General features: G+C 45.7%; 1 protein-coding gene across 1 annotated transcript in view; it reads right to left on the bottom strand.

The window, feature by feature from the left end:
* LOC144784810 (intraflagellar transport protein 70A) overlaps positions 1-27,686 on the bottom strand; it is a 177,270-nt gene that overhangs the window by 88,762 nt on the left and 60,822 nt on the right. Inside the window, exons 6-9 of the mRNA XM_078663856.1 lie at positions 26,092-26,196; positions 13,831-13,959; positions 12,860-12,909; positions 10,484-10,636 (exon numbers count right to left, since the gene is read on the bottom strand). Coding sequence (XP_078519982.1) covers positions 10,484-10,636; positions 12,860-12,909; positions 13,831-13,959; positions 26,092-26,196 — 437 coding nt within the window. The remainder of the gene's footprint in view (positions 1-10,483; positions 10,637-12,859; positions 12,910-13,830; positions 13,960-26,091; positions 26,197-27,686) is intronic.

The following is a 27,686-nucleotide window of genomic DNA, read 5'->3' as shown; positions in this document are numbered from 1 at the left end:
AATGTACCTTAGGTTACGTTGCGCTTCCACGACAAGCAATGTCGCTGCGTTGGGAAATGCGGCAAAGTTCAGAAACAAAGAAATAAAGACGTTAAGATCTTCCAGATGTGGATCGCTTCTCGGGGATGCAAGAAGTTCTCGGTTCGATGCGTGGACTGCAGCGGCGACACCCTGACCATGCGACAGCAACAGCTCCAGCGGCGACACTCTTCTCCCACGATGCGTGAAGCTTCCGCTCGATGCAACAACTACAGCAGCGACATTCAAGATGCGACAGCAGCAGCTCCGACGGCGGCGCGCTTCTCGGGGATGCGAAGTGCTCTTGATCGATGCGGTGCAGTGCAACAGTTCCAGCGGCGACACCCTCCTTCGGAGTTGCGATGGCAGGCACGGCGACACGCTCCGACCTCGTTGCGAGATTCTTCTCCTGATGCGGTGCGGTGCAGTGCAGTTCAACAACTACAGCGGCGACGCCCTCCTTCGGAGTTGCGACGGCAGCAGCAGCGACGGCGACACGCTTCCTCTTCATTGCGGCACGCTTCTCTCCGATGCGGTGTAATACGACAGTTCCAGCGCCGACACCTTCCTTCGGAGTTGTGACGGCAGGCACAGCGACGGCGACACGCTTCTTCTCGTTGAGTCGCGCTTCCAGCTCCTTGCGACAACGCAGTTCCTCAGAAGGCCCAAAACAGCAGCAGGCACTTCCAAAAGAACTCTGGGGAGCTGGGGGTTGAAGTCCGTTGTCCCTGAGACTTCAGCAGCAGGCAAGCTCTTTTCCAAGCCCTTGGAGATACTTCACAAGTTGAAAGCAAAGTACACAAAGTTCCTTTCTCCTTCCTTTGGCAGTAAGGCAACCACTGCAGGCCAATCCCCCCAAGCAGCACTTCAGCTTGGGAATAGTCTCTCCTCAGTTTCTTCAGGTTCCTCTCCTCAGTAAATGTTTCTTCTTGTAGTCCAAAGTGATCTAATTTCTTGGGATCAGGGTCCCAATACTTATACACCAAAATCCTTTGTTCTCTGAGGGGAGAGGGGCCTTTGCCCAGTCCAAACCAGTTCTGAAGCGCTCTGTTTACCAGACTTCTCCTTTCCTTTCACAGTGCAGGGCAGGCACATCAGACCCCCCACAGGAGGTGGAGCCAGCATTGTGGAAGGCAAGTCCAGTCCTGGAGCACTTTGTTTACAGGATTCCTTCTCTTCTTTCAGTGTGCAGGGCAGAGACATCAGCCGCTCCCCAGGAGGTGGAGCCAGCATTGTGGAAGGCAGGCACAGCCCTATTCAAGGTTCAGGTGCAACTCCTCCCTCCCATCTAGATGCAGATCTCTCTAGTCACCCCTGGGTGACTCAGCCTGTCTCTTAGAATCCCCCAGCCATGTCACTCACAAAACCAGACATAGGAATACATAACCTAGCAGAGGCAGGTTTGAATGGTTAGACAAGCAAATACCTACTTTCTAAAAGTGGTATTTGCAAACACAGAATATTAAATTCAACTTCACTGAAATATGTATTTTATTATTCTGAGTTTAGGCATACTAAACTCGAATTTCTACCATGTTCTCTGAGACAGTAAGGATTATAAAATGTAATAACTCTAACAGCTCATTCTGGCCTATGGAGAACAGGTAGCCTTGCAATAGTGAACAACGAAAATGGCTGTAATTCACTATTAGGACATGCCACACACACCAGGGATTGTCCTACCTTATATTTACAATGCACCCTGCCCTTAGGCCTAACATAGGGGTGACTGATATGAAGAAAAGGGAAGGTTTAGGGACTGGAAGTGGGTGCACTTGCCCAGTCAGCATGACAGTACCAGACTGCACGCAGACTCTGCAATGGCAGACCTTAGACACATTTTACAAGACTGCTTATGTGGGTGGCACAACCTGCAAGCCCACCAGCAACATTTGGATTTACACGACCTGAGCACACTCAGTCCACTGTACTAGGGTCTGACAAGTAAACCAAACATCCAATCATGGCACCACTGATTAGTACATCAATTTACAGTAGAGAGCACTTGCACTGTGGCACTGGATAGCAGTGGCACAGTGCCCAAAGCATCTAACATCAGCAAAAATACATGCGGCAACAGCAAAAATGGAAGGGAGACACATGCCAATGGTGCCAGGTCTAACATGTGTCCCCTCCAGCTGAAAAGTGGGGAGAACAACCCTAATTCCTGGGAGTTCTCTTCACTAAGGCGGAAAAATCTGGACAGACCAACAGCGTTGGCGTGTTCTGTACCAGGGCGGTGTTCCACTGTAAAGACCATACCCTGTAGGGAAATAGACCACCTCAACAGCTTTAGATTCTCACCCCTCATTTGCATCAACCATCTGAGGGGCCTGTGGTCTGTCTGAACCCGGAAGTGAGTCCCAAAAAGGTATGGTCTCAGCTTCTTCGGTGCCCAGAAAACAGAAAATGCCTCACGCTCAATAGCACTCCACCTCTGTTCTCGTGGAAGTAACCTTCTACTGATAAAGGCTACAGGTTGATCTAGGCCCTCCTCATTCATCTGTGAAAGAACAGCCCCCACACCATGCTCTGAAGCGTCTGTCTGAACGATAAACTCACTTGAAAAGTTGGGTGCCCTGAGCACGGCCGCCGTGCACATGGCAGCTTTCAGGGCCTCAAAAGCTTTCTGACAAGTGTCAGTCCAGATCACCTTCTTGGGCTGCTTCCTGGAAGTCAGCTCTGTCAAGGGTGCAACAATGTTGTCATAATCCTTTACAAACCTCCTGAAATACACTGTGAGAACTAAGAAGGCTCTCACCTCTGTCTGGGTTTTGGGCAGTTCCCAAGCCAGGATGGTTTCAATCTTGGGTTGTAGGGGCGCCATCTGGCCACTCCACACTTGGTATTCCAAGTACACCACGGAACCCTGCCCGATCTGGCACTTACTCGCCTTGATCGTGAGGCCTGCTTTCTGCAGCGCCATCAACACTTCCCAGAGGTGGCACAGATGTTCCTCCCAGCTGGCACTGAACACTGCGATGTCATCCAGGTAGGCGGCACTGAATTCCTCCAGTCCAACCAACACCTGGTTGACCAACCTCTGAAAGGTGCAGCCCCTAGCCGATCTATGAGCTCATCAGCTCTGGGGATAGGGTGCGCGTCAGTCTTCGTGACTAAATTGAGCTCTCTGTAGTCCACACAGAACTGGAGGTCGGGTGTGGCACCCAGCGCTGCAGCCTTCGGGACCAAGACCAATGGGCTGGCCCAAGGACTGCTGGAGGACTCAATCACCCCAAGCGCAAGCATCTTTGAGACTTCCTCTTTGATGCAAGCCCTCACCCTGTCAGTTACCCTGTAAGACTTGTGCTTCACAGGTCAGCTGTCCCCTGTGTCCACATCATGGACGCACCAATCTGTGACACCAGGAACCAGGAAGAACAGATCAGAAAACTGTCCCAGCAACTGGCAGCAGTCATTCTGTTGCTCAAGGGTCAGGGTGGAAGAGAGGTTAACATCATCCACTGACCCATCTTGCTCTGAGGCTGACAGTAGGACAGGAAGAGGCTCAGTCTCCTCTTCCGTCCCAGCACCTGTTGCCAAGAGCATGCCCACTTCAGACCTCTCTAAGTGGGGCTTAAGGTGGTTGACATGTAGGACCCTCAAGGGGTTCCTAGGAGACCGCAAGCCCACCAAATAGGTAACTGGACTCTTGCGCTCCACAACCTCAAATGGTCAGGTCCACTTATCCTGGAGAGCGCAGGGCTCCACTGGGGCCATGACCCACACTTTCTGGCCAGGTTGAAGCTCTACCAGAGTGGCATTCTGGTCATACCAGCGCTTCATCTTCTCCTGGCTGGCTTCCAGATTCGCCTCAGAGAGTTGCCTGAAACGCCTAGTCTGGTTCCTGAAGGCCAGCATGTAGCTATATACATCCTGGGGAGGTTTCCTGGGAGATTGCTTCCAGCCTTCTTTAACCAAACTCAGAGTTCCTCTGACCGGGTGTCCATAGAGAAGCTCAAAGGGGCTGAACCCTAGAGATTTCTGTGGCACCTCCCAGTATGCAAACAACAGGCACGGTAAGAGGACGTCCCACTTACGCCTCATGGGTTCCTCAAGACCCATTATCATGCCCTTCAGGGTCGGGTTGAACCTTTCAACCAACCCATTTCCTTGGGGGTGGTAAGGAGTGGTGAACTTGTAGGTTACACCACACTCCTGTCATATGGACTTCATATACTTGGAAATGAAGTTTGTTCCCCGGTCAGACACTACCTCGCGAGGGAATCCTACTCGTGAGAAAATTCCCATCAGAGCTCGTCCCACCACGGGGCCGTCACTGTCCTCAGAGGTATGGCTTCCAGGTACCGGGTGGCATGGTCCACCAAGACCAGGATGAACCTGTTGCCCATGGCTGTCTTGGGGTCCAGTGGCCCGCAATGTCAATCCCCACCCGCTTAAAGGGTGTACTGACTACAGGGAATGGCTGGATAGGAGCCTTGTGCTTCCTTCCACTCTTTCCACTTGCCTGGCAAGTCTGACAAGTCCTGCAATGAGTATCAGAACTCTTGCGCATTTGGGGCCAATGAAAGTGGGTGACAAGCCTTTCAAAGGTCTTGTCCTTCCCCAAATGTCCTGCTAATGGCACATCATGAGCCAGTCCCAGTAGATAGGCTCTGAACTTCTGGGGTACCACCAGCACAGGGGCTAACCCAGGTTCAGCAACCTTAGGTTCACTATACAGGAGACCATTCTCCCAGGAAATCAAGTGTGACCCTAACTGATCACCTTCTGCCTGGCTTGCAGCCTGTTGCCACAAGCCCACACGAGAAGGGCACTCTCTCTGTTCCTTGCAAAACTCCTCCCTGGAGGGGCCTCCTTCTTGCTGCCAATGGGTCAGCTCAGGCAGGTCCCCCAGTTCAGCTACTTGCTCCCCGGTAGGCTCCAGGGCATCCCCCTCAGGGTCTAACTCGTCCTGGGCCATGGGAACTTCGGGGGCCGGTTTCCCGCGCCTCTCGCCACTTCTCTCTTCGGCAGGTTCCTGGACCTCCCTCCCAGGCTCCAGGTCCTCTTGAGAACCCCTACTGGCTGATATTGACCGGGTGGTCACGCGCGCTCAGTCAGGCAGTTCAACCATCTTCAAGTGAGTTGTTTTCTCCACCTTTTCCCAAGGGGAGCTCTCCAAATCATTTCCCAACAAAGAGTCAACAGGCATGGCGGGCCTCACAGCTACCTGAAGAGTACCAGAGACTCCCTCCCCCTCAAAGGGAACCTGAGCCATTGGACAATGACTCTCTGTGTTGACGGCGTTAACAACTCGGCAAAATGCATGAGGGACAATCTGCTCGCGACACCTGGTGACACCTGACAGCTGTCACACTGGCTCCAGTATCTCTAAGAGACTCCACCTTTTGGCCATTGACGGTCACTCGCTGCCCATATTTCTTAGTGCTCCTGGGCAGCTGAGCTTCTGAGACCATCTCACTGTCTCCTAAAGAGACTAAGGTCATCTGTGTGGGACCCCACCCACCTTGGACATCAATCTCCTCCCCCAAGGCTACACCAGCCATCTGCCGGGGCGGAGCACCAGTGGGTGCTTGTTTACCAAACAGGCGGCACCTGGTATCATTCGCCTTATAACCCAGGTCACCACACTTGTAACATTTCAGGGGCCCCTGGGGAACAGGACTACCTGTCGGGCCCCTTGCTTTCTCTCAGGGGGAGGCTGGGAACCTTTCACGGGGTTCCTTTGGGGACTACTTTGTGGCCCTTTGCAGAACTCCTTCGTTTTACCCTTGTCCCACCCACTCTTCTGCTGGGGACCCTGCCCACCTTAGGCTGAGTCTCCCATGTGACCCTTGTGGACCCGGGTGCTCACCCAGCGGTCCGCCTCCTCAGCAAGCTTCCTAGGGTTAGTCAGCTTGCTATCTATCAGATGGTGATACAAAAGGGGTGAGTCCCAGGCACTCCACACCACTGGAAGCAAGCTAGCCGGGCTGATGAGAGGTGTTACCTCGAAACCGGGCCGGTCCTCGGATGCTTGTTTCCGTTCTGGGAAGGACATGGCTTTTGTAGTTCGGACTGGACTGTTCCCATGGGGCACAGGGTCAGCGCTGATTTGCATATCGCCATTGTCTAACCCAGGGTGGTGTGGAGTGGAAAAACGATGGATTTGGGCCCAGATCTTTTGACTGAGGTGAATGTGTGACATTGATCCACATTCTGTCCATCATAGTTGTTTTTGCAGTAACCGCTCTAAGTGTACTGGGGATGCTCAGACGTGAGTCCCAGGCACTCCACACCACTGGAAGCAAGCTAGCCGGGCTGATGAGAGGTGTTACCTCGAAACCGGGCCGGTCCTCGGATGCTTGTTTCCGTTCTGGGAAGGACATGGCTTTTGTAGTTCGGACTGGACTGTTCCCATGGGGCACAGGGTCAGCGCTGATTTGCATATCGCCATTGTCTAACCCAGGGTGGTGTGGAGTGGAAAAACAATGGATTTGGGCCCAGATCTTTTGACTGGGGTGAATGTGTGACATTGATCCACATTCTGTCCATCATTGTTGTTTTTGCAGTAACCGATCTATCAGATGGTGGCACAGCTCTGGAAAACAATTATCAGACAAGTGCTCCCATGCAATCAAATCAAAGAGACCTTGAAAATCATTAACTTTGCTGCCCTTTACCAACCATCCAATGCTCTGTTTTCTAACTTTTTGCATTTCCTGAACCTCTGCCTATAGAGCTCAGGTGTCAAACCATATCTAGACATCAATGCATCTTTCGTGTGGCTGTATGAATTGTGGACTTCAGAAGGCAAGTCTAACAATGTATTCCGCCTCTCACTAAGGAACCTTCCCCACAACCCCGCTCCCCAAACTCTCTGGGACCCGGTGGGAAGACATGGCTACCTCATAGGCTCTGAACCACTGACCAATATCATCACTTTTGTAAAACTCTTTCACCACATCCTTGGGAATACACACACTACTTTCTGTATGTACTGACGGTATGCTGCCACCAGAAGGAGTACATTCTAAGCTTTTGGTTTTAAACTCCAACTCCCTCAAAACTTTTTCATGTTCAAACTGCCTTTTCTTTTCCTCAAGATCTAACCTTCTGTTTTCTAATTCCAGTTGCCTATTCACCTTGAACTTGGTCATCTCCATTTCATGCCTCCTTAATCTCTCTCTGTCCTCCAAATCTTCTGGAGACAGACTTTTGTAAGACACAATGCTACCTGCAGGGGAAGGTAGTTTCCTTCCTCTTGAGCCCAATGGCTCCTCCTGTTGTACTTCTGCAAGGTCATCCCCTCCTCAATTTCAGGGGTTTTCCTAGCTTCTACCCAGGCCCTCAGCGCCTTGTAGAATTCTTCTTTCTTCGTGCACTCAACAGTGGAATCCTTGAATTTCTTGCAAAAATACTTCAGCTGTTTTACTTTGTAGCTTTCTAGCCTTTCTTCTTCCCAGTCACAATCCATGGAGGCTACTGACTCTGTATCTCTCATGACAACTGAATCAGGCATCTTTCAAAAATAGAACAAAAAAATCCAAAAAAGAATCTACCAAAAAGTATGTGGTTACCTTATGGTCTGCACTCACTAAGTAGTGTTCACCAGTCACTGTACATGAGTCACAAATGCAAATCCAGAATCCTCACCGCTGACTACTAATGTTAGATTTGGGGGTCTCTAGTTGGCACACGCAGGTACTTGTGACAAATAGGGACCCTATCCTCTAGTCAGGAGAAGGGGATTACACTCCCAAAATAACCCCTGCTCACCCCCTTGGTAGCTTGGCACGAGCAGAAGGGCTTTACTTCAGAGACGTTGTAAGTTAAGCAGTTGTGACCACATACAGTAACCCAGTGACAACACTACAAATGGACACCACACAGGCTTTCTATAAAAAATAAGTAGACTTTATATAGTTACCACAAGACCATAAACGACAAAAATACACACTATGATTACTTTAAGATGGTAGATTTAAGCTTTCAGTCCAGTTCTTAGATGCGACACTCTGCGTCAATGTACCTTAGGTTACGTTGCGCTTCCACGACAAGCAATGTCGCAGCGATGGGAAATGCGGCAAAGTTCAGATACAAAGAAATAAAGACGTTAAGATCTTTCAGATGTGGCACGCTTCTCGGGGATGCCAGATGTTCTCGGTTCGATGCGTGGCCTGCAGCAGCGACACCCTGACGATGCAACGGCAACAGCTCCAGCGGCGACACTCTTCTCCCACGATGTGTGAAGCTTCCGCTCGATGCAAGAATTACAGCGGCGACATCCAAGATGCGAATTCTCAGGAATGCGAGGTGCTCTTGATCGATGCGGTGCAGTGCGACAGTTCCAGAGACGACACCCTCCTTCGGAGTTGCGACGGCAGGCACAGCGACGGCGACACGCTCCGACCTCGTTGCGAGATTCTTCTCCTGATGCGGTGCAGTGCGACAACTACAGCGGCGATACCCTCCTTCGGAGTTGCGACGGCAGCAGCAGCGACGGCGACACGCTTCCTCTTCGTTGCGGCACGCTTCTCTCCGATGCGGTGTAGTGCGACAGTTCCAGCGGCGACACCCTCCTTCGGAGTTGCGACGGCAGGCACAGCGACGGCGACACGCTTCTTCTCGTTGAGTCGCGCTTCCAGCTCCTTGCGACATGCAGTTCCTCAGAAGGCCCAAAACAGCAGCAGGTACTTCCAAAAGAACTCTGGGGAGCTGGGGGTTGAAGTCTGTTGTCCCTGAGACTTCAGCAGGAGGATAGCTCTTTTGCAAGCCCTTGGAGATCCTTCACAAGTTGAAAGCAAAGTACACAAAGTTCCTTTCTCCTTCCTTTGGCAGTAAGGCAACCACTGCAGGCCAATCCCCCCAAGCAGCACTTCAGCTTGGGAATAGTCTTTCCTCAGTTTCTTCAGGTTCCTCTCCTCAGTAAAGGTTTCTTCTTGTAGTCCAAAGTTATCTCATTTCTTGAGATCAGGGTCCCAATACTTATACCCCAAAATCCTTTGTTCTCTGAGCGGAGAGGGGCCTTTGCCCAGTCCAAACCAGTTCTGAAGCACTCTGTTTACCAGACTTCTCCTTTCCTTTCACAGTGCAGGGCAGGCACATCAGACGCCTCACAGGAGGTGGAGCCAGCATTGTGGAAGACAAGTACAGTCCTGGAGCACTTTGTTTACAGGACTCCTTCTCTTCTTTCAGTGTGCAGGGCAGAGACATCAGCCGCTCCCCAGGAGGTGGAGCCAGCATTGTGGAAGGCAGGCACAGCCCTATTCAAGGTTCAGGTGCAACTCCTCCCTCCCATATAGATGCAGATATCTCTATTCACCGCTGTGACCGGTGACTCAGCCTGTCTCTTGGAATCCCCCTGCCCTGTCACTCACAAAACCAGACAGGAATACACAACCTAGCAGAGGATGGTTTGAATGGTTAGACAAGCAAATACCTACTTTCTTAAAGTGGTATTTGCAAACACAAAATATTAAAATCAACTTCACTAAAAGATGTATTTTATTATTCTGAGTTCAGGCATACTATACTCGAATTTCTACCATGTTATCTGAGACAGTTAGGATTATAAAATGTAATAACTCTAACAGTCCATTCTGGCCTATGGAGAACAGGTAGCCTTGCAATAGCGAAAAACGAAAATGGCTGCATTTCACTATTAGGACATGCCACACACACACCAGGGCTTGTCCTACCTTATACTTACAATGCACCCTGCCCTTGGGCCTACCATAGGGGTGACTGATATGAAGAAAAGGGAAGGTTTAGGGACTGGCAATTGGGTGCACTTGCCCAGTCAGCATGACAGTACCAGACAGCACGCAGGCTCTGCAATGGCAGACCTTAGACACATTTTACAACGCTGCTTCTGTGGGTGGCACAACCAGTGCTGCAAGCTCACCAGCAGCATTTGGATTTACACGCCCATGGCACACTCAGTGCACTAGACTAGGGTCTGACAAGTAAACCAAATAGCCAAACATGGAACCACTGATAAGTACATCAATTTACAGTAGGGAGTACTTGCACTGTGTCACTGGATAGCAGTGGCACAGTGCCCAAAGCATCTAACACCTGCAAAAATACATGAGGCAACAGCAAAAATGGAAGGGAGACCCACGCCAATGGTGCCAGGTCTAGCACTAAGAACTTCTCTGAAAATTCGGATCTGACAATCTGGACCTATTGCTTAACTCAATCACTAGTCTTTCAGTAAATATTTCAGAATGCTTATGGGCTCCAGGTGCTCTTCCAAACTTTCTAGTACAACATCTTATATCATCCATTTTAAAATCCCAGTGCTAGTTCCATTTTTCAATCATAGGTTATGTGTAGAAAAAATGAGAAATTTGCAATCCACTTAGAGATTGATCGTCCATAAACAATGGTAAGCTTATGTTCAAACAAATATAATATTAATAGTTCTGCTGTCATGCAAGACAGAATGTATGGTATTTCTTCCACTACAATGAATGCATATCTTAGACATGAAAGGATAGCATTGTAGAACACCTACCTCATACTTGCAGTAAAGAAGCAGCAGATTCCCGAAGGTTTCTGGAGGGAATGGATTCTGCTGCAGCAGAAACTGCAGCTTCTCAAAGCCCTCTGTAGGCTTGGAGTCCATGTTCATCAACGCTTGATTATGAAGGGTAACCGGGTCAAGCTCCTGCGAACAAATCAATTTACAGTTTCATCATATACTTCCAAGGCATGCATCTCTGACAGCATAGCCTGATAGACATGCTTTGCTCAAATGTCCAAGATTGCCCAAAGTAACCTTGATTGACTGACTAATAAGCATCTTACTATGTATTAATCCACAATCTCAATTGAGTGATAACTGAGCATTAGAAATCATGTGCTTTCAAATTCATAAAACACCTGCACAGAGTAATTTTGGGAATTGTTATTAATTTGAACTAGGTATTGAGAATTCTTATTGATGTCTCATTAAAATCAGCATAAAACATGGGCAGAATCTACACTGTTAACATTACGAACCATTGGGCCGCATCCTAGGTTGTCATATCCTTATATTTTAATGTGACAGGAAATATAATTTATAACCTTTAATAGTTGCATAATTATCTGGGCATCATGTGATTTTTACATCAATACTCTCGTACATCATCAAGCGAGGAAGAATGGGATAAGGCACAATATACTCCCAGAGACGTGGTAATCTGCTCAGGGTTTAGGCTGGTACAGCTGAAAATCCTACACCGAATGCACTGTGCAGGGACACAGTTAGCCAATATGGTTTTCATTACTGTTGCTGGGCGCCTGAGAGGGTGTGAGAGTGATGGAACCTTTGTCCGCAGTCTTTGTCAGTATCCAGTCATTAGGGTTTTTTGGGAAGGTGTCAAAAGATATCTAATCCAGTCCCAATGTCCTCAACCAAGATAACTGCTAGGAGAGTGATGCTAGAAATATGGGGACAGTCTGTCCCGAGGAATGGAATAAAATCTTCTTTGATATGTATTTAAGTTTTATGAGATGAAATACTGCTTGACTCTGCAGAAGTAATCCGTCTCTGGAGATGGATAGATGTAAAGAAGATATGGACTGGTGCCTGATGGAGGTGAAAGCAAACTATGCAAGTCGAGGTTGTCCTAAGAAGTTCAGAAAAATGTGGGATGCCTAGCCTAGCCTACCCATCTCTTGCCCGGTCCTCCTGGTATGTTCCGGTACGCGAGGCTCCTAACTGGGCACGATGTGCTACAACTACTGGAACTCTATGTTCTGTTTCTGACGGTGGCACCAGAAATACCCCCGTGCTGTGCTTTACACATCTTATTGGGAGGTTTATGCCTATGGAAACGAAATGAAAAAAAAATATTGTGGACTACATGGAACTGAACAATATAGGGGAATAAGAAATGGGAGTCTGAGGTCTAGCTAAAGAAAAAAGGAAGGGTTTCAGAGAGGAAGGAGACATTTCAAAAGGCGTGAGAGGACCCATACATTGTGAAAGTTCATAGGAGTTTTGCAACAGATGGAACCAGGCAGTAAGACAGATCTATGTGACTTGTAATATTAGTTTGCAAAATGTTGTATATGGTTTGGAAACTTGCTATTAGCACCTGATATACTGTCCTGCTTTCCAGTCAAATCTAAATGAAGTGCTATTCAAAACAAGTAATTACTGTATGGGTATTTATTTACTCAGTTAATTGATCATTGGAAATTATCATCTATGAACCTTGATGTGGATGTGCACTTTGCATGTCAAATAGGGGGCTACACAGAACATTGACACTGCTTCTCCTCCCAATATTTTATTTATTTGAGTTGTTAGCAAGGTCTCATTTTTTTATTTATTTGAGTTGTTAGCAAGATCTCAATTATTTGTTTGAGTTGTTAGCAATGTTTCGATTTCTTATTTATTTGAGTTGTCAGCAATGTCTCAATTTCTTATTTATTCTTGTTGCTAGCCATCTTGTAGAGCTATTGATTAATTAATAAACGTAAATCTTCGATACATTTTTATTACAAATGTATTAGTATTTCAATTCTGTGTTTCCTATTTACCACTAAATAGAGGTAACACTCTACCTATGGTGAATTGATTTGATCAGGGGTCACCTACTTTCCAGGAAATAAGGAGGGCAAAATACGTTTTCTGTTTAAAAAAACTCTATAATAAATGAGAAATACTAGAATCTTAAATAAACACATTGGCGCAATATGGTTATGCTACAAAGGATATGATGCGCCATACATTTCTTAAGACAAAAAAAATCTAGAAAAAAACACAAGAAAAAAAAGCTCAAAAGGCCATTCAAATAAATACTTAATATGAAAAATGTTCTTTGAAAAACTCGGTAGGAACTGCGGTTGATAAAGACCAGAAGGTATATATACAACCTTCCTCCGTGAATGGTATTACCTCTTCAGAACGAGGTGGCATGTCCGTTAAGGCCTCTTGTGCCGCTTCATCTAGGAATAAGGAAAAGAAAATATGAAATATTGCACGTAAAACTTGGCTCTGAATCAGTAAAGTTGGGCTCTAAAGCTCTAAACAATGGTGAACTCATAGTGCAACAAACTTGAACTGACCAATGCTTTTACACAACTCAAGTCCTTGATTATTACGCACATCTAGGGGAAGGAAGATCATATGGAGCTCCCTCCATCCACATGACAGAAACACTTAGATCTCAAAATCAATTATTTACTCTTGATTTTTAATTCCTTGGTCACACAGTCTCTGAACTCCTTGATCTCAAAAGCTCGGCTGCTTGAATGTATGGGATACAACATTTGATGACCCCTGCCATGCCCACTCTTCCATCAGAGGCTGTGGTCTCAGTCCTTGTACTCATGCATCCATTTAAACACCCACTAAACTCCCACAGCCATAATGCAGCTCTCTCTCCAATCTCTTAAAAGGCACTTTTAGTTACAAACCACACCAATAGCTTTAACAATGGTTGTTTAGTTTTTGCGTTGCAATGTGCTAACCAGTCATTAAAATTTTCATTGGAGATTCACCCTATGACAGAGATTCAGACACAAAGCTTTTTTTTCTGTGCAGCTGTCTGTTTCTTGTGTGCAGTTTCACTGAAGTTCCAGCATGTTCTGTGAGTCCCAGTCCAGGTTTAGCTGTGCCCTAGTATTTATAGGAGTAACATATGCCTACTCAAGGAAACACGTTTGGTGAATAAGGTAAGGTTTTCGTTGAATAAACATGCCTTACTCATGGACAAGACAACCCAGTAACGACAGACTGGAAAGTTTTTCTAAATCGGGCTTACCACATGTTAGGGACTTTCTTACCACTAACACATATATATAGATCACTGATGTGGTAAGCAGATAAAGACTTTGCTTTTATTTGGGAAAGGGTGTTCCACTCACAATTCTTCAGCTGATATTCGATGGCCGCTTTGAGGTTAAAAGCTTCAATGAGAGCAGTTTCATGAAGGACCAGTGTATTGCCAACACTTCGAACGTCAATGCCTTCTGTTGTCATGCCAACGCTAAGCTCTGCAGGGAAAACACAGTCATCAAATATAATGTGATGACGTACAACCAGAAAGCTACAAAAGTTCACTTCAAAAACGATTCTTAGTGCAACACTCTTCCTGCAATGATTAAGAATTAATTCCAAGCCTTTAAACATAAAAAATTATAAATATACGACGTACTTCTTCCAGTGCACGTTAGATGATATCAAAATTATTTTCTCAGGAATACATCTTTAGCATTAACCCACTTGCCACCTATTTTTAGAATTCCAGAAGAAAACGAATATTCTCCCTTAGACGAGCTTATATTATTTACAATTTCTTCGTAAATTGTTTTGAATGGCCCTGGGTTCAAAAGCAGAGTTAAAATCAGGAAGAACGTAGTGTAAGAAATAAGTTGCCAAAACAAGAAATCTTTTTTTGCCTAGCTATAGTAGAACATACTACATTTTCCATATGTTATGCACAACTATTGGCCAGAGCCATAAACCTTGGGCAGATCTAAGTTGAAGATGAATGTATACGCTCATAAACATCATTCGATAGAGCAAAATCACATGTTTTTCGGAAAAGGAGGAATGGCTGACTTGTAAATTGTATAGGACTTGGGCACAGGGTCATTCCGCTAGCATGATGCAATTCACAAATATATTCTGTCTCCAATTGATAGCTCTTGCTAGCAATTCAGAAAGAAACATCCTCCTGCTTGACTGGGCAAAGTCCCATTTTTGTGCTGTTAAGCAGATTTGTGGCGCGCACTATCACACGGGAGAGTATTTTGGAGCTGAGCCAGTGTGAGTCTAGCCACAACTAGGGCCTAGTGGGACAAGTCAAAAATCCAGGTCTTCAGGTACTTGAAGAATTCAAGAAAAGAGGAGGAGAATCTTATGAGTAGCAGCTGGTCGTTCCATGGTTTGGGAGCGATGTAAGAGAAGGCTCAACTGCCAGATCTGCTTTCCATATATGTGGGATTCATGCAAGTTGGAGTCCACATGAGCGGATGTGCCTGGAAGGTTTGTGAAAGCAAATGCAATTGCTGCGATATGCTGGGTCAGCATTATATAGTTCCTTGAAAGTGAGGGTGAGGAGTTTGAATTGTGCTTGTTTATGAACGGGGAGCCAGTGGAGCTCCTTCAGGTGTGGTGTGATGTTAGTGCACCAGTGGTTGAGAATTATTCTGGCCACTGAGTTCTGAATGGTCTGCAGCATTCTGGTGAGTTTCTGTTGATCCCAGCATAGAGGATGTTCCTGTAGTCCAGCCTGCTTGTGACCAGGGCATGCATGACGGTGTTCCCGGTGCCTATTGGGAGCCATTTGAAAATCTTCCTCAGCACCTTCAGGGTATGGAAGCATGAGGCAGTGATGGCATTGACTTGGGCAGTCATGTCAAGTTTACTGTCAAACAGTTGATTTGTAGAGCGCTGCTTGTCACCCGTGACGGTATCCAAACGCTGGCACTGTCCCTAGGTTCAGCCTTAGAGCCAGGTCTTGAGCGCCTTGCGGAATTCTGATAGAATAGCCAAGGTCTGGAGGTGTAGGGGGAGGTCATTAAGGAGCATCCTCCAGCACTGCTATGTGAGGGAGGGAGGTGAAGCAGAACTGTCTGGTAAGTTAGTGGAAGCTTAGGCAGAGGTTGTTGTGGACTGGCCTGAAGTTGTGAAGGGCCTTGAATGCGTGGGTGAGTAGCTTGAATTGGCATCCCTTCTGTACTGGGAGCCAATGAAGCTCTTTGAGGTGTGGGGTGATGTGCTTTTGACGTGGGGGATCGAGGATGAGTCTGGCTGCAGTGTTCTGGGTGGTTTGGAGTCTTTAGAGGAGGTGGGTTGCGATTCCTGCTCGGAAAGCATTTCCATAGTCCAACTGGCTGGTGATCAGGGTCTGGGTAATAGTGCGTCTGGAGTTTTGTGGGAGCCACTTGAAGATCTTGCATAGCATGTACACGATGGAGAAGCAGGAGGAGGATATGGCATTGAGCTGAGATGTCATGGAGAGTTTGCTATCCACGATTATGCTGAGGTTTCTAGCGTGGTCCGTTAGGGTTGGTATGCGTCTGAGTTCTGTCACTCTGTGGGCCACCAGGAGGTGTCCAAGGGGGAGTTTTTGTTGCCAAAGATCAGAACTTCCATCTTGTCCGTGTTGAGCTTCAGACAGCTGTCTTTCATCTTGTTTGCGACACTGGGCATGACTTGGTGGAAGTTAGTCCTGGTAGGGGTGGAGACTTTGGAGAGGGAAAGGATGATTTTTGTGTTGTCAGCGTAGGAAATTATTTTGAGTCAGTGGGATTTGATGATGCTTAGGCGAGTGGTGTCATGTAGGAATTGAACAAGGTGGGGCTGAATGATGAGTCTTGAGGAACTCCACAGATTAGGTCTTTGGGTGTGATAGAAAATGGTGGTAGGCAAACTTGCTATGTTCTGCTGGTGAGCAAGTAGACAATCCATCAGAGGGCGGTTCCTTTGACGCAGATGTCATGCAGATTGACTATGAGCATATGGTGGGAGACAGTGTCTAAGGCCACGGAGAGGTCAATGAGTATAGCGCCACTGCCTCCCTCTGGACAGGAGGGCCGGGATTTCATCAGTGACTGCGATAAGGGCTGTTTCAGTGCTGTGGTTGCTGCGGAAGCCGGATTCGGAGTTGCTCAGGAGGTGATTCTGTTCTAGGTATATGACGAGCTGCTAACTGAGGACCTTTTCAATGACTTTACCTGGAAAAGGTAGCACGGAGGTAGGTTTGTAGTTATTGAGTTTGCTGGGATCTGCAGATGGTTGTTTCAGCAGGGTGCTGACCTCTGTATGCTTCCAGTCTTCTGAGAAGGAGGCCGTGGTCAGGGAGGTGTTTAGTAGGGTGGTGAGTTCTTGACTGATTCAGGTTATTCCAAGGTTGAAGATGTGGTGGGGCAGGGTGTCATTGGGGGCCCCAGAGTGAACCAATTTGATGATGTGATGGGTCTTATGTTTTAATGTGTTTCTAGGTGGTAAATCAGAATTCTATTGTGGGTGCGGAGTTGTTTTGCTGGTTGTTGAAGTCCTGGGCTTTAATTGGGGGTTAAAATTCTTATAGATTTTAGCAATCTTGTTGTGGAGGAAGTTTGTGAGGAGGATGCAGAGGTCCTGTGAGGGGGTGAATTGGTTTGTAGCAGCTGCAGGTTTGGACAATTCCTTTATGATCTTCCTCCAGTGGGAGATTTCAGTCATACAGGCACTGAATTTGATCCGGGTACTTGGCGTCTTGTCTGTGAGAGAGAGAATGAGTGGCATGCCTTTAGCATAGGAGAGGACGTTGGTGTCATGAGAGAGGATTATTCTGGCTAGAGGGATCATGTATGCGTTGAATAGAGTCGGGCTCAGGAAGGATCCTTGCTCATCTACGCAGATGAGATCGTTGGCGTCTGAGATGCAGGGTGCCAGGCTGACTTACAAGGGTCCTTCCAGTCAAGAAGCAGCAGAACCATTTGAGTGTGTGCTCCTGGATTCCAATGTTGTGTAGGTGTTGGATGAGGATGGGGCGGGAGACTGTGTCAAATGCTGTGGAGAGGTCCAGGAGGACGAGGGCCTCCATGAATCCTCTGTACAGTCATACAGTTGTCATGCATGATAGCGATGAGGGCAGTTTCCATGCTGTGGTTAAGTCTGAAACCAGACTCAGTGGTGTTGATTAGTTGGGGGTTATTGAGGTATTCGGTGAGGTGTCTGTTAATGATTTTCTCTAAGACCTTGGTTGGGAACAGTAGCAGGAAGTTGATCTGTAGTTGACAAGCGTTGGAAGGGTCCGTAGAGGGTTTCCTCAGCAATGGGAGAACAGTTGTGTATTTTCTAGCATCTGGGAAGGTTGTAAAAGAGGTAGAGGCATTCAGGATGGGTGTGAGCATGGCACTGAAAGGTTGGAGTCCTCTGGAGTAGGCGTGGAGGGGCGGGGTACGATGGGGCCCCAGAGTCAATGGATTTCCTGGTGGCTTCAGTTTCTTTTGGGGTGATGACGGGCTATGTGGTTAGCACTGGTTCTTTGGATAAGACTGCATTTATTATTTGTGGATTAAAAGCAGTTGATTCAGCATGTGTGGATATGTTATGTTATTGTAACTTCTATAGCACATGATTACCCAGAGGTGTCTTGGCGCTGAAATGAACCGACTCTGCCTGCTCCTGCCTATCTTAATTTTTGAAAAGCCACGTCTTTAGCATTTTTCTAAAAACGCCCAGAGAGTTGGAGGCTCTTATTTTCTTTGGTAGCGTGTTCCAGATTTTGGCTGTACTGTAGGCTATGCTTCGGCCCCCCCAGCTCGCTGTTCGAATCTTGGGAACTACCATCAGCCCGGCATTGGAGGACCTCAATTGTCTGCCCGGGTTATACCTTGAGTATAGGCTTTTCAATGAAGCCAGTCCGATATTATTCAGGGCCTTGTAGGCTAAACAAAGCACTTTGAACTTAATTCGTTTTATTACTGGCAACCAATGGAGTGTTCCGATTTCTTCCTTAACTGATGCAAATTTTGGTAAGTTCAGTAGGAGCCTAGCCGCCCGATTTTGCACCATCTGAAGCTTTTTTAGATGTTGTTTTTGTAATTCAAGATAGAGACAATTACAAGAGTCCAGCTTCGATAGCACCATGGTGGTGACCATTGTTCTTCTGGATTCAGGGGGATAAAGGGGAGAACATTCTTTAGTTTCTTTATCAAAAAGGAAGATGCTGAAACTTTTGCATTCGTTTGTTGGGTGAAGGAGAGTTTACTATCTATCAGAACCCCTAGTTTTTGGGCTTTTTTGACTGGTTTTGGTGTTTCTCCAATTTCTGTCGGCCACCAGTGAGCGTCCCAGCCCGGTTGGAGGGTGCCGAAGGTAACCACTTCGGTTTTATCCAAATTCAGCTTGAGGCAATGTCTTCCCATCCAACAGCTGATTTCTCTCATACATTTTTTAAACTGAGTTGCTGGGGAAGGAGAGTTTTTGTACGCCGCAATCACAATCTGGGTATCGTTCGCGTATGAGGTTAGATTGAAACCAAAGTTTCGAACTAACGGAGCCAGTTCCAATACATAGATATTGAATAGGGAAGGGCTCAGTGAAGAGCCCTGGGGACCCCCACATGGGAGCACATAGGGTGTTGCTTTGAACTGGTCAAGAGTCACTGTCTGTCTTCTATTCATCAGAAAAGATGATATTAGAGACAATGCCAGCTACTTGATCCCAGGCTTATTAAGGCTCTGGAGCAGCGTGTCATGAAGTACGGTATCGAAGGCCGCTGACAGATCCAAGAGGATAAGTACATCAGCACCTCCTTTGTCCATCACTGCTCTTATCTGCTCTGTTGCCTTAATCAGTGCTGTCTCCGTACTCCGTACTGTGACCAGGACAGAAGCCGAACTGAGATGAATCGAGTAAATCGTTTTGTTGTATGAATTCAGTTAACTGGCTGTTCATAATTTTTTCCACTGCTTTTGCTGGGAGGGGCAGCCTAGCAATTGGCCTGTAGTTGCAAGTTGATAATGGGTCCAGATTAGCTTTCTTTATTAGTGGCAAGATGGCTGCATCTTTCCAGTTAGCCAGGTAAGTGCCTGAGGCGAACTTGTTGAAATGTAAATGTCATGGTACTTATAGAGCGCACTGTCACAGACGGTCACCTTGCAGTGTCGCCTATTCGGCTTCCTGGCGCTGATACTCATACCGCTGTGGAACCCCTCCTGGCTTTCCCTGTGAAGTGTCCACTCCTGGGCACCCCCAGGGTGAAGCCAGGCATCCTTAGCGCTGTTGGGGCCGGTGTGGAGGCTAAGCAAGCTATTGCCCAGAGTTGCAGCGTGGGGCCTGTGATTAGAATAGGCACCGAGGCGAGAATTAACAGGTCAGAGTAAATTGAGCCCGAGACCCCGCGGAGGCGGGAATCGAACCCTGGTCCCGCCAGAACTCTGCATCAGGGTCTGCCCCTCTAACCATTGAGCCACACTCCTCCACATCTTGTTGTTAAATTTTTTGGTCAAAGTGGGGCGCACCTACCTTGCAATGTTTCTAACAACGCAGAGGGGCAGGTATCCAGTGGGGATCCTGATTTGATTCCCTGAATCAATTCTTCTACCTGCTTGTTTGAGACCTCTAAGAAGTTGGGGAAAATATTCCTTACGGTTTCATTTCTCAAGGGATCCTTCTCTGTTTTATTGGGTGTAGTCAACTTGAAGATGTTATATATGTCATCCACTATATTTCTGAAGGCACTAGAAATACTATCACAGAGAGATTGACTGCTCCCTGAAGCTTTATTTTTGGGTGCTGTGGTCAGTTTATCAACTACCCCAAAAAGTTCTTTGGTTGAGTTTTTTGCTTTCTCTATCTGTTGAGAAAAATAAGACCTTTTCTCTGTGACCAGAAGTGATTTGTAGTTAGATAGGGCGAGTTTATAGTTATTTTTATCTTGTGTCTCATATTTCGGTCTCCAGCGTCTTTCCATTCTACGACAATTCTGTTTTTCTAGAGAGTGCTTCAGTAAACCAAGGGGCAGATGGTTATGTACGGTTCCCTGCATTAGTGCATATGGGCACTGTAATTCTAAAGGCATCATTGAGCCACTTAGCGTAATCTTCTGCTGCTTGGTCTGTATAACTCAGAGTAGGCTGAGTGTTTTCCAACTGAAGTTTTAAATTATTTATATCTAATTTACTCCATGCTTTATAGGTGCTTTGCTGTGGTTTGGTGGGTCTGGTTCTTTGTCTTTTTGTGACTGAGAAGTCAATTAGGTGTGTGGTCTGTCCAGACCATTGGGTAGATCTCTTTGACTGCCAGACCCAGAACCGAGGAGAAAACCACGTTGAGTGTGTGCCCTGCCTCATGCGTCTGTTTATGAACCATCTGGGTTAGCCCAGCGAACCCAAGCTTTCCATAAGTATAGCTGTATCTTTTTCTGCTTGATCTTCAAGATATAAACTAAAATTGCCCAGGATTGTAAATTCATTGGTGATTAGGAAGGGTTCCAACAATGACTCTAAGTTTCCAGTGAAACTAGCTCTCGGCCATGGGGGTCGGAAAACCAGTAAGCCCTTAAAAGTATTTATTGGACTTAGATCAAGTGCAAAAAATAGTCCTTCATAGTGGGGGTCATCCGCAGGAGAGAACTTAGCTCGAATATGTTCCCGATATATTACTGCTAGCCCCCCTCCCTTCTTTATCAGTCTATCTAGTCTGAAAGATGCAAATCCCTGTGGGACTGCAATCACAAAGTCGAGGTCTGATGCCGGGCCAGCCCACGTTTCAGCAAGGAATATAATGTCCAAATTGTATTGTAGGATGACTTCTGCTATTTCAACAGTGATCTCACATTGATTAGTCCACAGTGTATCTATTTATTTCTATTTATTTATTTAACTTATAGAGCGCACTGTCACCTTGCAGGGATCCTGGCGCTAAGCAACTCAAAGGCGGGGGGTGAATCAGAAACATGGTCAGGCATCTAGGTCTTGGGGAACAGCCAGGTTTTTACACTTTTTCTGAAGGGAAGGAGCTCCCTAATTTGCCTGATCTCCCAAGGGAGTCTATTCCACAATTTAGCCGATGCCGAAAGATCTACCCCCTGACCTAACCTTCCTAAATCTTGGAACCTTCACCAATCTCGCCGACGAGAAGCGAAGCATTCTTGTAGGGGTGTGCCAATCAAATTTGTTTGCATATACACACAGGCCCTATCCCATGAAGGGCTTTAAAGGCAAGGCAGAGAGATTTAAACTGCCCTCTCTGTCTCAAAGGGAGCCAATGAAGTTCTGCCAAAGCTGCAGCTGCAGAGGATCTTCTAGGCAGCCCTAAGACTAACTTGACAGCTGCTGACTGGATCCTTTGTAATCTATCCAGCAGGAAGTTTGGGGAATCAAGCAAAAGAGCGTTACAGTAGTCAAGCCTACTGAGAATCGTACACCTTGCTACTTGGGCACATGCCTGAGAAGGTAATAATGGGAAGATTTTTCGAAGGGAACTAATGATCGCAAAACAAGAGGCTGTTGTTTTAGTAACCTGAGCTTCCAAAGTAAGCTTGTTTTGAAATATAATGCCCAGATCACGGACAGTTTATACCGGCCGAACTGCGGGCGAATTTCCAGGGGGCCAGAAATTGCAGTGAAGGAGATGAGGGATCCTGTCTGCGGCACAGAAGATCACCTCTGTCTTTGCTCCATTAAATTGTAAAGAATTATCCTGCAGCCAGCGGGCCGTGTCCCGCAGACAGTTGTAAAACACCTCCACTGATGTCGAGTCCTCTCCCTCAAAGGAGAGGATCAGCTGTGTGTCATCTGCATAATTTATGATGTAGATATTGTGTGCTTTGATGCCCACAATCAAAGGTTTTAAATAACATTAAATAAAATAGGGCTGATTGCCGATCCCTGGGGTACACCATGCAACACATTGGAGAAGGCAGATTGGAAGGGGGGAAGGGACACCGCCTGCTGTCTATCCTGCAAAAAAGATAGAAAACATCGTATGGAATAGCCTTTCACCCCGGCCTCACTCAATCTTCTCAGCAGGATTTCATGATTGACAGTTTCAATGGCGGCAGACAGGTTGAGCAGGATCAATGCTGCTGCCAGTCCCCTGTCTGCCCGCCTCTGAAGCTCATCCATAACGGTCAGCAGAGCCGTCTCGGTCCCATGAGCCGGCAAAAATCCAAACAGAATCCAAGCTGAACCTCCTCCAGCAAAATGTGTTGTTCCAGGTGCGTAGAAAGAGTGATTCAACAGCACGTTTCACAATTTTAGCTGGAAACGGCAACAAGGAAATAGGCCAGTAATTTTTTAAACATTCAGGATCAAGAGATGGCTTCTTCAGTAAAGGGTACACCAAAGCTTGCTTCCACTGTGGGGGGACTACACCACTGGCTAGCGACTGATTACAGATCAGACGAAAAGTAGGGAACAGTTCTTCCTCATACTCCTTGCAGATCTTTTGTGGTACCGGGTCCAGGGGTGAGCCAGAGGAGATACCCTGTCTATCAGACACCGCCAGCCATATTATGATGGAGTAAAAAGTATGCTTTTCCACGGCGGCTTTTCCGCCGTGGAAAAGCATACGGACCTTCACTTCGGGGGCTCGTTGCAGGCCCCCTGGGTGAAGGGGGGGTGGGGGGTGCACATGGGGGGTACCTATGGTACCCCCCTGCATTTGCGTGAACAAAGCGGCAGGCACCGCAAGGTGCCTGCCGCTTTGTGCACGCAAATGCCGTGCATGCATTTTTAACATTGCGGCGGGTGCAGCTTGAAGCTGCACCCGTCACAATGTTAAAAATAGAGGATGTGACCGCCACCCTGGCGGTCACATCCTAATCTGTAAGGAGGGACCGCCGCTGCCCCTGCGGACGGTCCCTCCTACTCTATGGTGGCGGACGGACTCAGGTCCGTCCCCCATCATAATCGGCCCCTTAGTTTCTAAGGTGTGCCCGAAAGTAATCATTTGTTGCTCAGGGAGGGTGAAACCACATGAACACATACAGCAGTTTTGACAAAGCCCAGTATCCAATGTGTGTCTTTTGCAGTCAGGGTGTGTACCTGAATTTTTTTTTTAAGTCTAGCAGCTCTTTATCTGAGTATTGCATTTGATTCGACTTCATTTGGACAAGGTTCCTATTTGAGCTGTGCGCCTTACCTCTGTTGCAATACATAGGGCCTGATTTCAGGTTAAGGTGTAATTTATCATCCATGGAAAATAACTATACTACGGGGTATTTATCGAGTGCAATAACGAACACCTTTTACGAGTTCATGGAGAATGACATGCAGATTTTGGGGTTTAAAGCACTGAAATCTGCATGATACGGTAAATAACGTGTTTCTCTGTTAAATTTCAGCAGGTTTGACATACCAAAATATAACGAATTTTTGAGTTATTTAACTCTTTGATAACTGTCAGATGTCTTAAATACCTTCAAACTTCTAATTCCGATCCATGCGTAAACAGGAGTTTATGCATGGGTCTGAATTAGAAGTTTGAAGGTAAACAGGAGTTTACGATTTGGTCAGAATATTACGAGCAACTAGTAATCAGGCCGCTAGTGTCTTAACTGTTTGTATATTCCTATCACCTCTGTTAACATTTTCCTAGTTTTGCGTTTGATTAGTCGATCGCCACCTGGGTGAGGTGTATATGTAGCTAAAACAGCCACATCTCTTCTGCCAATGTCAAAAGTCTCCTTGTGGCAACCTCCTCAGAAACAAGGACAAGGATTTAAATTACATTAAGGATACATTAGGAGTACCTTAAAAATCTATATGCACCATAACATAATGGAGGATCTAATATGGCATACCTTGAGAATAGTGATAGATCATCTACAAAGTTTATTCAAACCCATATTTAGAATAATCCAATGGTATATTATGGGTCAGCTCTGACCACCAACGTGATTTCTCCCCGATTAGTCGGAAGCCTCTTTTTTGAGAAATATCCACTGTCTCTACTTCTACTGCTTTTATTTCTCCTGCCATTGGTTACAAAATCTCAAAAAGTGGCACTAATGATTTGGGTATATCCTTTGTAACTGGGCTATCAAACCTCAACGGGAAAAGGGAGCACCGTTCTGATGCCTGAGGAGAATTATAAAATACCACCAGCAGTCACAAAATTAATTTGTGTGTGCAACACATTTTTGGGGGTCTGAGTTCTCAAGGGACATCCCATGTTGGATGCCATGTCGGTTAATCCCATTAAGTTTTGGAAAATACCACAACCTTCCTGGCCACAGTGCTTTTTAATCTCTTTCTTCAACTACTGGGTGACATAATAAAAAACTCTGCCATATCTTATCATCAATATACCAACAACAACCAGCTCTATCTCAAGGTTAATTTGCCTACGGACATTACCCTAGTGACTTCAAATCCTGACTTTCACAGGCTATACATAAGTATGGAATTCTATTCGGCCTATTCTTTTCATGAATTAAGAAAATACTAAAACAATTTCTTCGGAACCTTCATTTCCAGCTCTTCTTCCACCCACCTTCACAGCTTTCTTTGCTTTTAACGTATATATGGGTATCACCTGTTGCACCATGAGAGATCCTGCTTTAAGGGGGAATGAGGAAGCAAGATCCACCTTCTGTTTTAATATCACTTACACATTTTAGGTATGTATGAGCGATGTAAGCTAATTAAGTATGTTTTTTTCGGTTTCATGTTCTTTTCTTTTTTAACTACACACAATGGCTTAAAACAGGTCTGTGCCTGCTGTGAGAATCTGCATATAGCCTTGAAGAGAAACAAATGTAAGTGTGCTGTCTTCCTTAAGCTGGCAGCTGGCTCCAGGGCAGTGGTAATAGGAATTATTTCTGTCATCCAGACTATTTGAAGCAGTCCCCGTATCTTGTGGTGTAGGCATACGTATATAAAATACCAAGGAGTTAAGACGCCCCTGACAACGTCACTTATATCACCTCCATTCATGGTGTTCATCAATTCAGATGCACATTTCATTGCAGGCAGAAAGTGTCAACCTCTGCTTGACGGCACTGACGCTTTCATGTCCTATACTACTGTATCTTTACTTAAACTGGTATTTTGGATGAGAATCTATTTGCCTAGCTTCAAGACCCGCTAATTTGCTTTATTTCAAGATCACGATTTACAACAAATACAGGTTTTAGGAGACTGCATTTTTCTAACATGACTAGCTTCAATTAGCTATGGAGAGCCTGATCCGGAGACTGCAAATCTGAGAGGACAGGGCATCAACAACTTGCTTCTGTCTTTATAATTTTATGTGGCTCCTTCCTAGGTGGACCTCTGCTGAGGTTCCTAGGTGTCTCCTCTGTCTCCATGCTGTAGCCGTTTTGCCTCTTAAATCACTGTGGGGTCCTTGGGCTGCCATGTGACCTTAAACAATAGTGAAAGTTGTGCCACAGATCATTTTAACCCTGGAATTCTATACTAATATCCAGTTTTAAGTCATGATCTTTTGGATTAAAAAACATAATTGTTGCCTGGGTGAAAACCAGCTTTATTGACACCTGTCTTAGCAAAACACAATAAAATACACAATGTTTAATTAAGTTGTTACATTGGAAAAACAACATATGCTGAGATAAATTCACAACAGGTAATGAAGCCGAACACAAGTTTCATCATCAATCACATACAATAGGATACTTATGAGAATTGTCATGACCCTTGTGCAACTCAGTAGCCTACCTGGATGTTCCCTGATTCCTCGTTCAATGATGTCTGCGATGTGCTTTAAAGCAGGTGCATACTGCTTCATGCTGTAGTAGCAAAGTGCTATGTTGTAGGATAAATCTATACACATTGAACAAGAGAGAACAAAACAGCATTTAAAAATGGACAGAGTTAATTATGACATGTATTTATTAAAAGCTTGTTATAGAATTTTTAAATTGACAAACAACTCCTATTTACAGTAGAAAACTAGAAGACAAAATAATGTACACTATTCACATAGATCAAAATGATGATGGATGGATACTATAAAAAAAACGAAAACTAAGAAGTCGTAACATCATAAGGGAGCAAACACAATCAGACTAGAAGGTAGGAATGAACATGTATGTTTTTTATGCCAGTATTTTTCTGCTCGCTTGTACTCAAAGACTAGGGACTTGCAAACATGCCAAATAAATAAAATTTTAGATATTATTATTATTGAAATTAGATCACTTTGGTTTAAGAGGAATAACATATTTGAGAATGAAAGTGTCAAAAGTGAACTGGATCTTGGTTTGTTTATTTAAAAGGGTGTATTTCTTATTATTGTCAGCTGTACCAAAGCCTACCACGTCAGCTCAGACTGATAATGTTTTTCTTCCAAATTATTTGATAGACTTCATTTTGAATAATGGGACATGAGGTAAGATTTGGAATAGTTATCTAAAAAGAGACAGGCTCATTGATTTTCAATGTTTTGTTCTATTTCCCTTTCCATGAGGTGGCAGATACAAGTCATTGGCTACAAGTACTTTTTAGATGCAATGCTAGCAAAGAACAAGTAGGCGTAGGAAGAATGCCAGATTTGTACAACAACTGAAATCACTTCGGCCACAGAAACTTTATCCAATGTTTCAACAGGCAAAGTCCATCACCAGCAAAGGGAAGGCTGAGCTAACAACAACAATGGCAGCACTTCCACTCATAAAACTGACCTGCGGTTCAGGCCATGCAGATGAATGGTGAAAGCAAACAGCACAGGAGACCGCCCTGCCCCCACAAACAGACAGTAAAGCACGAAAGCAAAAAAATGTCGATTCAACTGTCTTGTAGAGCCATAAATGTTTGGAAAATTGAGGCAAAAGAACTGGACAAAATAAGTAATTTAATTCAAGTTGTTTAAACACCAATCCATATACATATTTTTAAAATGCACTGATGAACTTGACAACATTTTCATTTTAACCAGTTGTTTACCGCTCGTGACCATGACCTATTTGCCTTTTTTACCATATGTTTTTTAAATGTATACCCAAAATATTATGTCTCACAGTGATTTTTTCACCCTTTTATGATTTTTAACGAAATAAAATAAAAGTATATTTGACTTGACTTGGCGTCAAGCCCCCATCCAAAATGGATAATACAAGATTGCATCCCAATCTGCCAAACAGAACAGGGGCACGCGAAAATACAGCAGCCCAAAAAGACAATAGAGCAAACATAACAAATAGCCCTTGCCTGGAAATAAATCCAGGAATCATAAGGCCAAGCGATCGCGCTCAAAGGGAATCGGAAAACACCATCATAGTGCTCACGCCCGAATATACATCCTGAGGAGGCTC

Source organism: Lissotriton helveticus, chromosome 10 (genome assembly GCF_964261635.1).
Source record: "Lissotriton helveticus chromosome 10, aLisHel1.1, whole genome shotgun sequence".
Taxonomy (NCBI): domain Eukaryota; kingdom Metazoa; phylum Chordata; class Amphibia; order Caudata; family Salamandridae; genus Lissotriton; species Lissotriton helveticus.
The sequence above is the reverse complement of the archived record's forward strand: the minus strand, read 5'-3'. Positions and strand labels throughout refer to the sequence as shown.